The 10,177-nt window shown below is 57.9% G+C and overlaps 1 protein-coding gene across 1 annotated transcript; it reads right to left on the bottom strand.

Annotated features, from left to right (window-relative positions):
* Window positions 1-729: 729 nt before the first annotated feature.
* LOC149753433 (uncharacterized) lies at window positions 730-9,877 on the bottom strand. The gene is made up of 3 exons (XM_089930600.1): window positions 2,965-9,877; window positions 2,568-2,847; window positions 730-2,404 (listed from the first exon to the last, which is right to left on the bottom strand). The coding sequence occupies exon 1, from the start codon at window positions 8,802-8,804 to the stop codon at window positions 3,357-3,359; it is 5,448 nt and encodes a 1,815-aa protein (XP_089786726.1). The 5' UTR covers window positions 8,805-9,877; the 3' UTR covers window positions 730-2,404; window positions 2,568-2,847; window positions 2,965-3,356.
* Window positions 9,878-10,177: the final 300 nt, after the last annotated feature.

The raw sequence follows: 10,177 nt of genomic DNA, 5'->3' as shown, positions 1-10,177 counted from the left end.
CGAGCGCCTTGCTATGGCGGGGGCGCTTGAAGAGGAAAGGGCTGCTCACGCCCTGACCAGGTCGGCCATGCGCGGTACGGAGGCGCGCTTGGGGGAGGTCCAGGCCGAGGTCGCGGCCCTCAAGTATGAGGACGGGGTTTTCCGCCTCCGAATTGAGCAACTCGAGGCCCGAGAGCGGAGGGCACTTGAGCGGGCTGATCACGCCGTGGAACTCTTCAAGGAGTCGCAAGAGTTCCGCGACATGTTGGAGGAGGAGACGGTGGACGGGTTCCTCCGGGGCTTCGAGAACTTCCGGCTGCAGATGCGCCGGTACTGCCCTCAGTACGACCTCTTGACAGTCCGTCCGAGGGAGGACCTGGGCTGGGGGTCCGACGCGGAAGGCCTCCCCGCCATTTTGACATCCGAGGCAGGAATATACGAACAAGACCCCGCCGAGCCTTCGACAGGGGTGGCCGAGGCGGTCGGCACCATGGAGGCGGCTCCGGCGGCCGAGACGGACGCCGTCCCGGAGGCGGTACCTGAGGCCCCTGCCCCCGACCCCGAGCCTGTGCCGGCTGAAGATCCCGAGATCATCAATGTGCCGGACGACCCCCCGGATATTGCTCCCGCCGCTTAGGACTTAGCGTATATTTTTTCTTTCTCTTTTTTCATTGTATCCGAGGTCGGCCCTTGAGTGGCCGACTTCCAATTTTGTAATTGGCCCTCCGGCCCTTTGTCAATGAAAAAATATTTTTGTCATTCTGTGTTCATCTTTCCCTCTGTTGTCGTGGATGAAGCTAGAGTCTTAGCTAACCGCCTTGACGACCTCTAACTTTGTATTTTAATTTTCGGGCTGCTTAACGAAGTTGCCCCTTTTTTCGGGCTACGTCTTAGCCTTCTCGGATTCCAGTCATTCCGACCAAAGGGAGCTCCGAGTCTTAGGTTTTTTAGAAAATTTCTCTAAGTCCTATAACTCGGATCTGAGAGTCGTTGAAGTCATCACGTTTAGCCTTTAGGAAAATCCCAAGGCATCGAGGTCGGGCCTTAGCCCTTCAAGTAAGACCGGACTAGGTCTGTGCGTGCTGCTATTCGGGGAGTTTAGTCGGGTTTCCGAACTCAACTCCGAACCCCTCGTAGGGAGCGCGGGCTAGTAAACAAGTTATTGCCGAGGGTTTTCGTAGTTATCGTTCTCGGATTCTGCCGAGATTTCAGTGAGCAAGGCTGGGATTTCCAAAGATTGCCTTGGTACCCGTGTTTGGCTGGTACACTCGTGGCCGGGACCACTTTCTCAGCCGGACGTCGGAGTTTACGTAGAAGAGCCGAGTTGGGCCCTAATTTATGAAGCCTTTGTACAAATTGCGGAGACTTGACGAACGGAGCATGCATAATGTAGTTAGGGGGTCGGTCTTAAGCCGACCTATTGGAGAAGCCCGGCTTCGGGGCGAGATAAGACTCCAACGTTGGATGAGATTCCGCTCAGCAGTATGTAGATAAAATTTGACAAGGAGGGCGTCTAGTTAGGTGTACCTCTTGCATTCTTAGAGTTATGCTTTGCATGGTGGAGTAGGTTGCTTCCCTTCCTCGTCGACCTCCGGAGTCATTCTTGACTTAAAGGGAGCTCGGGCTTCTCACGGACCCAACGACGCCCGCCGAGGTTGAGAAGATTTGGGGAGGCTTTATTGATTTGTAGCTCTTTGCGAGGTCAAGGGAGCTTGAGACCCTATGGTCGGACCTCGGGGCGCCCCAACCTTGGTCGAGGGATCTTGTGTCAGGTCGGCGAGTCCGTGGACGCTTTGCACACCTGTGGTGCCTCCCGAGGTCGAGGGAGTCTGGTTCTCTACAGTTGACCCTCGGGGCATCCCGACCTTAGTCGAGGGATCTTTCGTCAGGTCGGCGGGTCAGGGTACGCTCTACCGACCTGCGACGCTTTCCGAGGTCGAGGGAGTCTGGTTCTCTACGGTCGACCCTCGGGGCATCCCGACCTTAGTCGGGGGAAAGCTCGCTTCGGGGATCGGGGATCGTCGACCGCTCCCGGGGGTCCACTTTGTGGCGCCCCGGGTGGAGCCACCCTTTCCACCCCTCGCGGCTTCTTCCCGAGGTCGAGGGAGTCTGGTTCTCTACGGTCGACCCTCGGGGCATCCCGACCTTAGTCGGGGGATCTTTCGTCAGGTCGGTGGGTCTGGGTACGCTCTACCGACCTGCGGCGCTTTCCGAGGTCGAGGGAGTCTGGTTCTCTACGGTCGACCCTCGGGGCATCCCGACCTTAGTCGGGGGAAAGCTCGCTTCGGGGATCGGGGATCGTCGACCGCTCCCGGGGGTCCACTTTGTGGCGCCCCGGGTGGAGCCACCCTTTCTACCCCTCGCGGCTTCTTCCCGAGGTCGAGGGAGTCTGGTTCTCTACGGTCGACCCTCGGGGCATCCCGACCTTAGTCGGGGGATAGCTCGCTTCGGGGATCGGGGATCGTCGACCGCTCCCGAGGGTCCACTTTGTGGCGCCCCGGGTGGAGCCACCCTTTCCACCCCTCGCGGCTTCTTCCCGAGGTCGAGGGAGTCTGATTCTCTACGGTCGACCCTCGGGGCATCCCGACCTTAGTCGGAGGATCTTTCGTCAGGTCGGTGGGTCTGGGTACGCTCTACCGACCTGCGACGCTTTCCGAGATCGAGGGAGTCTGGTTCTCTACGGTCGACCCTCGGGGCATCCCGACCTTAGTCGGGGGAAAGCTCGCTTCGGGGATCGGGGATCGTCGACCGCTCCCGGGGGTCCACTTTGTGGCGCCCCGGGTGGAGCCACCCTTTCCACCCCTCGCGGCTTCTTCCCGAGGTCGAGGGAGTCTGGTTCTCTACGGTCGACCCTCGGGGCATCCCGACCTTAGTCGGGGGATCTTTCGTCGGGTCGGCGGGTCTGGGTACGCTCTACCGACCTGCGGCGCTTCCCGAGGTCGAGGGAGTCTGATTCTCTACGGTCGACCCTCGGGGCATCCCGACCTTAGTCGGGGGAAAGCTCGCTTCGGGGATCGTCGACCGCTCCCGGGGGTCCACTTTGTGGCGCCCCGGGTGGAGCCACCCTTTCCACCCCTTACGGCTTCTTCCCGAGGTCGAGGGAGTCTGGTTCTCTACGGTCGACCCTCGGGGCATCCCGACCTTAGTCGAGGGATTCTTGCGCCAAGCCGATGTTTCATCGTCCTGCGATACTTCTCGAGGTCGAGGGAGTTTGGGACTCTACGGTCGAGCCTCGAGGCGTCCCGATTTTGGCCGAAGAATCTGAGGATCACAGACGACCCAACGTTAGAAGAGAGTTACAGCCATCAAGATGGGAGAATTATTTGCAAAAAGGAAGCTGAGTCCATTGTCCTGATTGTCATGAACCCCTAGGGGTTTTACTGGTAGTACATTCGTAGATTCTCGGAGTTCCAGCTTCGCGGGATCAGGGTCCCCTCTAGGGACTTTAATTTATAGGCCCCTGGTCGTTGCACCCGGGCGATCTGATACGGCCCTTCCCAATTTGGGGCGAGCTTCCCTTGCTCGGTCGGTTGAGAAGCCTCGACTCTCCTGAGGACGAGGTCCCCCACTTTGAAGAGCTTGGGCTTGACTCTGGCGTTGTAGTATTGGGCCGTTCGCTGTTGGTATCTCGCCATGCGGACCCGGGCGACCTCTCTTGTCTCTTCGACAAGATCCAAGTTGCTCCTGAGCTGGGAGGAATTGGTGTCGGGGTCGTAATGCTCCACTCTTGGAGAAGGCAGGCCGATCTCCAACGGGATGACGGCCTCAGTGCCGTATGCCAGGTTGAAGGGGGTCTCTCCCGTGGGCAGTCGGAACGTGGTCCGGTACGCCCAAAGGACATTGTACAAGTCCTCGACCCACTGTCCTTTGGACCGATCAAGCCTAGCCTTGAGCCCCTGCAAAATAGTGCGGTTAGTTACCTCAGTTTCCCCGTTTGTCTGGGGATGAGCGACTGAGGTGAAACGGTGATCAATGCCGAGCTCAGAGCAAAATTCCCTGAAATGAACATTGTCAAATTGTCGGCCATTGTCGGATATAAGGATACGGGGTAGTCCGAATCTGCAGATTATGGACTTCCACACGAAGTCCCGCATCTTTTGCTCGGTGATCCGGGCGACGGGTTCGGCCTCGACCCATTTGGTGAAGTAGTCGATGGAGACGACCAGGAACTTTCTCTGTCCGGTGGCCAGGGGAAAGGGTCCCAGGATGTCGATCCCCCATTGGGCAAACGGCCAGGGGGCGATGATGGAAGTCAGCAAAGCTGAAGGTCGGCGCTGGACATTGGCGTTTTGTTGGCACCGATCACACTTCCGGACGAAATCCGTTGCATCCTTCTGGAGTGTGGGCCAATAATATCCTTGTCGCAGGACCTTATGGGCTAATGCCCGACCCCCCAGGTGATTTCCGCAGATCCCTTCATGGACCTCTTGGAGGGCATAGTCCGCCTCGGAGGGGCGGAGGCATCTGAGAAGGGGAGAAGTAAATGATCGCCGATAAAGTCTATTCTCGTACAAGACATACCGGGGGGCCTGGCGCTTGATTCGGCGAGCCTCCGTCTCGTCGTGAGGTAGGGTTCCGTCCTGAAGGTAGCAGACGAGCCCATCGATCCAGCTTGGCTCGGAGTCGATGCACATGGTGGGCTCGGGTTCCTCCGTGCTGGGGATCTGGAGGTACTCGAGCGTTGTTCCCTTGGGAAGCTCGCTCATGCGGGAAGTTGCCAATTTGGATAGTTGGTCTGCCCTGAGATTTTCCGCTCTGGGAATGTACTGAATATTGAAAGAATTCAGGGCAGACGTGAGTTCCCGCACCTTTTGGAGATACTTTTGCATGGATGGCTCTTTAGCTTCGAAGTCTCCTCGGATTTGGTTCACCACCAGTTGGGAGTCGCTGAAGGCCGTCAGGTCTCCCACTTTTAGTTCTTTCGCCAGCTTGAGCCCGGCGATGAGAGCCTCATACTCGGCCTCATTGTTCGAGGCCGGGAATTCGAGGCGCAAAGTTTGCTCGGCCACCACTCCGTCTGGACTGGTGAGGATAAGTCCGGCCCCGCTGCCCCCCGAGGTCGAAGACCCGTCCGAGTGCAGGACCCATGGCTGCCTTGGGGCCTCCTCCACGGATTCGGGTGGCCGCTCGGGGTCGTCCGGAAGGGTGCACTCCGCGATGAAGTCGGCGAGTATCTGAGCTTTGATAGCCGGCCTGGGCCGAAATTCGAGGTCGAATTCCCCGAGCTCGACCGCCCATTTGGCGATCCTCCCCGCACGATCCGACCTCTGCAATATTTGCTTCATAGGCTGGTCGGTCAATATAGCTATCGTGTGGGCTTGGAAGTAAGGCCTGAGTCTCCGAGCCGAGATGATGAGGGCGAAGATGGTCTTCTCAAGTTTAGAATATCGGGTCTCAGCATCCCTGAGAACCCGGCTGGTGTAATAGACCGGCTTTTGGAGCTTGTCCTCTTCCCGGACGAGGACTGAGCTCACTGCAGCTGAGGAGACGGCCAGATATAAGTAAAGGATCTCGCCTTTCTGGGGCTTGGTGAGCAGCGGGGGAGAGGCCAGAAGGCTCCGAAGCTCTTCAAAGGCCTGCTGGCATTCTTCTGTCCACCGAAAGTCTTTCGGCCGTTTGAGGCTCTTGAAGAAGGGGAGGCAGCGCTCGGCTGACCGAGAGACAAACCTTCCCAGGGCGGCAACCCGCCCCGCGAGCCGTTGCACCTCCTTAACTGTCTTTGGAGGTGACATCTCTTGCAGTGCCCGGATTTTCTCCGGGTTGGCTTCAATTCTGCGCTGGGTCACTATGAAACCCAGGAAATTGCCCGAGGTGACCCCGAACGCGCACTTCGCCGGGTTAAGCTTCATTTGGTATCTCCTGAGCTTGGCGAATGTCTCGTTGAGATCGGCTATGTGGTGTTCCGCCGCTCGGCTCTTCACCAGCATGTCGTTCACATAGACTTCCATGTTCCGGCCGATCTGGTCTTTAAAAATTTGGCTGACCAGTCTCTGATAGGTGGCCCCAGCATTTTTCAGGCCAAAGGGCATCACCTTGTAGCAGTAGGTGCCCTTGTCGGTGATGAAGGCCGTCTTTTCCTCGTCTTCTGGCGCCATTCGAATTTGATTGTACCCTGAAAAGGCGTCCATAAAAGTTAGCAGCTGGTGTCCTGAAGTGGAGTCGACGAGCTGGTCGATGCTCGGGAGGGGGAAGCTGTCTTTCGGGCAGGCCTTGTTTAGGTCGGTGTAGTCCACGCACATACGCCACTTCCCGTTGGCCTTCTTTACGAGGACTACGTTGGCGAGCCAATCCGGGTAGGAGACCTCCCGGATGAAACTGGCCCCGAGGAGTTTGTCCACCTCCTCAGCCGCAGCTCGTTGTCGTTCCGGGGCGGAGCCTCTTTTCTTCTGCTTTACAGGCCTGCTGGTTGGCCTCACCTGGAGTCGGTGGACCATGACCTCAGGGTCAATTCCTGGCACGTCCGCGGGCGACCAGGCGAAGACGTCAGCGTTGTCCCGCAGGAAGCTGACGAGGCGATCCCTCTCGTGGGCACCGAGGCCGGAGCCGACCTGCACGGTTAGCTCGGAAAAATTTTCTTGTAGTGGGATTTGAATAAGGAGCTCACCGGGCTCTACTTGCCTCTTCCAGAGGGTGTCCCTCGCATCGAGGGTTTCTATGGGCAGCGAGGGGCCAGTAGGCTGAATCGTCGCCTCGGCTGGTTGCTTTGCTCCGTGGGCTGCCATGTAGCATTGTTTGGCGACCAGCTGGTCTCCGCGGACCTCGCCTACTCCTTGGCCGGTGGGGAACCGCACGAGCAAATGGCGAGTTGAAACCACGGCTCGAAGGGCGTTTAGCCCAGGGCGCCCAAGGATGGCGTTGTAGACCGAGGGCAGACGGACCACCAGGAAGTCCACCCTCACGGTGCTCTCCCGGGGGGCGAGGCCGACTGTGACAAGGAAGCTAGCCTCACCTTCAACCGGGACCGCATCTCCGGTAAACCCAACCAACGGGGTATTGACTCTCCGGAGATACCCTTCTGTCACTCCCATTTTTTGGTAGGCATGATAATACAAAATGTTGGCTGAGCTTCCATTGTCAACTAGGACACGCTTTACATCAAACCTGTTTACAATCATAGAGATGACCACAGCGTCATCATGGGGGGTTTCGACCCCTTCTAAGTTCTCGTCCGAGAACGAGATGACTTCATCAGTACGTGGGCGCTTCGGGGGTGCTCCCTGGGCGGCTGTTCCTGCCGAGGCCCGCCCAATCATGTTGATGGTACCGGCGATGGGCCTGTTGTTGCCCGAATTTTCGGTTGATGCGACATTCTCCGCCGGCCTCCTTTTCTCATGTCGGTTCCTCACGAACCGGTTGAGTACTCCCCGCCGGACGAGCGCTTCTATCTCGTCCCGGAGTTGGAAGCAGTCCTCCGTGTCGTGCCCGCGATCTCGGTGGAAGCGGCAATACTTCCTGGGATTTCGGGGGAATCCCGTGTCTCGCATAGGAGGCGGGGGTCGGAAGAAGTCCCGACCCTCGATTTCCATCAGGATTTCGGCCCGGGGAGCGTTGACGGGTGTATAGCTCTCGTACTTCCCCGGGTACGTCCGAGGCCGTGGTGGGGACCTCGGTAGAGGAGGGGTCCTCTGCCGAGGTCGCCTCTGCTGTCGGGGCGGACTTCTCAGTCTGGGGAGACTCTTCTCTCGGCGGGGAGACCGGCTCCTTTGCCGGCCGCGCTCCTCGCGGCGCTTCTTCTGCTTCTTCGAGGCGGGCTTGATTGCTCCCCTCCTGGAGGCGACTGCCTCCTCGGCCTTGGCATACTTCCGGGCTCGGGCCAACATTTCGGTGAAGTCGGCCGGGAAGCTCTTCTCGATGGAGAAGAGGAATCGGTAGGAGCGAACCCCAGTCTTCAGAGCCGACATGGCTATCGACTGGTCTAGCTCGCGAACCTCCCATGTAGCGGCGGTGAAGCGATCCAGGTACTCCTTGAGGGACTCCCCCTCTTTCTGTTTGATGTCGAGGAGGGAGTCTGACGTCCGTCGCTGGCGCCGGCTAGCAGCGAAGTTGGTAGCGAACTGCCTGCCGAGTTGCTCAAAAGAGGACACCGTATTCGGCTTCAGTCCCGAAAACCAAAGCCGAGCGGTCCCTCGGAGGGTTGCCGGGAAGGCGTTGCAGAGTATGGCCTCCGAGGACCCTTGTAGGGCCATGAGGGCCCGATAGCTCTCCAGGTGGTCGAGAGGGTCAGTCGTCCCGCTGTAGGGTTCCACTTGAGGCATTTTGAACCTCGCGGGAACCGGCTCATCCTCGATCTGGCGGGAAAAGGGGGACTTGGTAGTGAACTCAAAGTCTCCCTCTTGTCTTGCCTTCTTGCTGTGGAGCGCCGCAATCTGGCGCTCCAGATACTCAACTTTCCGGTCGAGCTCCCCCATCCGTGGGATTGTCGCTGTGGTTTGCGCCGGCTCACGGTGGTCTGGGGCTGACTCTGCCTCAGAAAGTTGGGGTCTCCGGTCGAAACCTTCTCCCGGTAACTCCCTCCAGGGAGAAGCTCGTTCTCCGTTGTTGGCTCTGGAGGAGCCATGCAAGTTTTGGCTTGGGAAAACCGGGCCGTTGGGGAGACACTCCGGCGGGGCCTGGGCCCGTGGGGGGAGCGTAGGTAAGGCTTCCTCGCGCCGCAGACCCTGAACGGCGGCGGCCAGGGCCTGGACTTGCTGTACCAGGGCGTCGAACTGTTCCGGCTGGACCTGAGGAGCTAGGTCAGCCGGAGTTGGAGAATTCCCGACGGAGTGTCCGGGACTTTGCGGGGGACGCCGGGAGATGTTAGAGGCTCCCTTACTTCTCAACTTCATGACTGCTACTCGGGCCCTTCCTCTAGCGCCAACTGTTGCTGAAAATTGGACCCGGGGGCAATCTTCGGTCGAGGAGAGGGAGCGGCGAGTTCTTCACGGCGGGGCGGCGGTCCGTCGGCGAGCGGCGTCCTCTGTCTGGTGTGATCGGGGAGAAGGAGCAGCTGGTCCTCGTGGCGAGGCGGCGATCCGTCAGCTGGCGGCGTCCTCCGTCTGGGTGCCTGCACACGAACCGGTGGCCGGGTTTTCCGGCGCCGGCCCTCCGACGCTCAAGTCAGGGAGGGGGCGAATAGTGTAAAAAGGGAGATAAATAGTGTCTGTAGAGTGCATCAATCTTCCAATCCCCTCCTGAGAGGCCAAGGCTCCCTTTTATAGGCGGGGGTCGGTTTACCTGCGATGTAACAGGGCGAGGCCGTAGTACGGCTAGGCATGTTGTTCAGGTCGGCGCACGGTCAGGCGAATCATTGCACCGATGTCGGCGGTGAGGGCGTCGTACAACCCGAGTTAGCACGCTACCAGGCGAATTATTGCATTGGTATCGGAGGTATGGCCGAGATCAGAGACTTATCATAGTCGACTAGACTCTGCTGGGCTAATTTGCCGTGGAGAGCTGAGAGTCCGTAGGTGACAGGAGCCATGCGCATTAATTGTGGAGTAAGCCGGAGATCCGCATTTATTGTGGAGTAAGCCGGAGATCCATTTATTGTGGAGTAAGCCGGAGATCCGCATTAATTGTGGAGTAAGCCGGAGATCCGCATTAATTATGGAGTAAGCCGGAGATCCGCATTAATTGTTGAGTGAGCCGGAGGGTTACAGCGACCATGCGCAATAAATGCCAGAGGGGCGTCAGGGTATGGTCTTCGGCCGGACCTCAGAGGTGCACGGCCGTAGTAGGTGGCTGACAAGAGTAGACCTCAAACATCGGGGCTTTTCTCAAATCGGAGGTCTCGAGGTCGGTCGTCTTGAGGTCGGGCGTCCCGAGGTCGGACGCCGACTTCGGCCGTCCAGGGTCGGAGGTCGTGCGGCTCCTTAGGGACATTTGCGTCATTTGGGGAAAAATCTTGTTCCCCCCAACAAGGGGTATATCTTCCATTGCTCTAGGTATATAGGCATGAAAGATTAGTCTACTCGAGAATTTTCTAAGGAAGCAAGAGGAACTCTTTTCCATTATACTTATTTAGGTCTATATTCCTTTGAAATGCACCGTTCAGAATTTTTTTTTAATATATAACATCTGCAGACTTGATAACTTCATACATAGCTAATCATTCTGGAAATATTCTTTGGGTTAGAAAGAGAAAGCTATCTAGTGTGCTTCGAAATTTATTATTATTATTTTTAATACATTCGTATTAAAATTATATGAATTATTGTAA

Source organism: Phoenix dactylifera, chromosome 5 (assembly GCF_051530095.1).
Source record: "Phoenix dactylifera cultivar Ajwa chromosome 5, Ajwa_hap1_PhDact_Kaust_v1.1, whole genome shotgun sequence".
In the NCBI taxonomy this organism is placed as follows: domain Eukaryota; kingdom Viridiplantae; phylum Streptophyta; class Magnoliopsida; order Arecales; family Arecaceae; genus Phoenix; species Phoenix dactylifera.
This window is presented reverse-complemented; position numbering and strand designations above follow the sequence as displayed.

Coding starts and splice junctions, on each gene's coding strand:
- LOC149753433 (XM_089930600.1), bottom strand. CDS start 8,804: ATGAAGTTGAGAAGTAAGGGAGCCTCTAACATCTCCCGGCGTCCCCCG.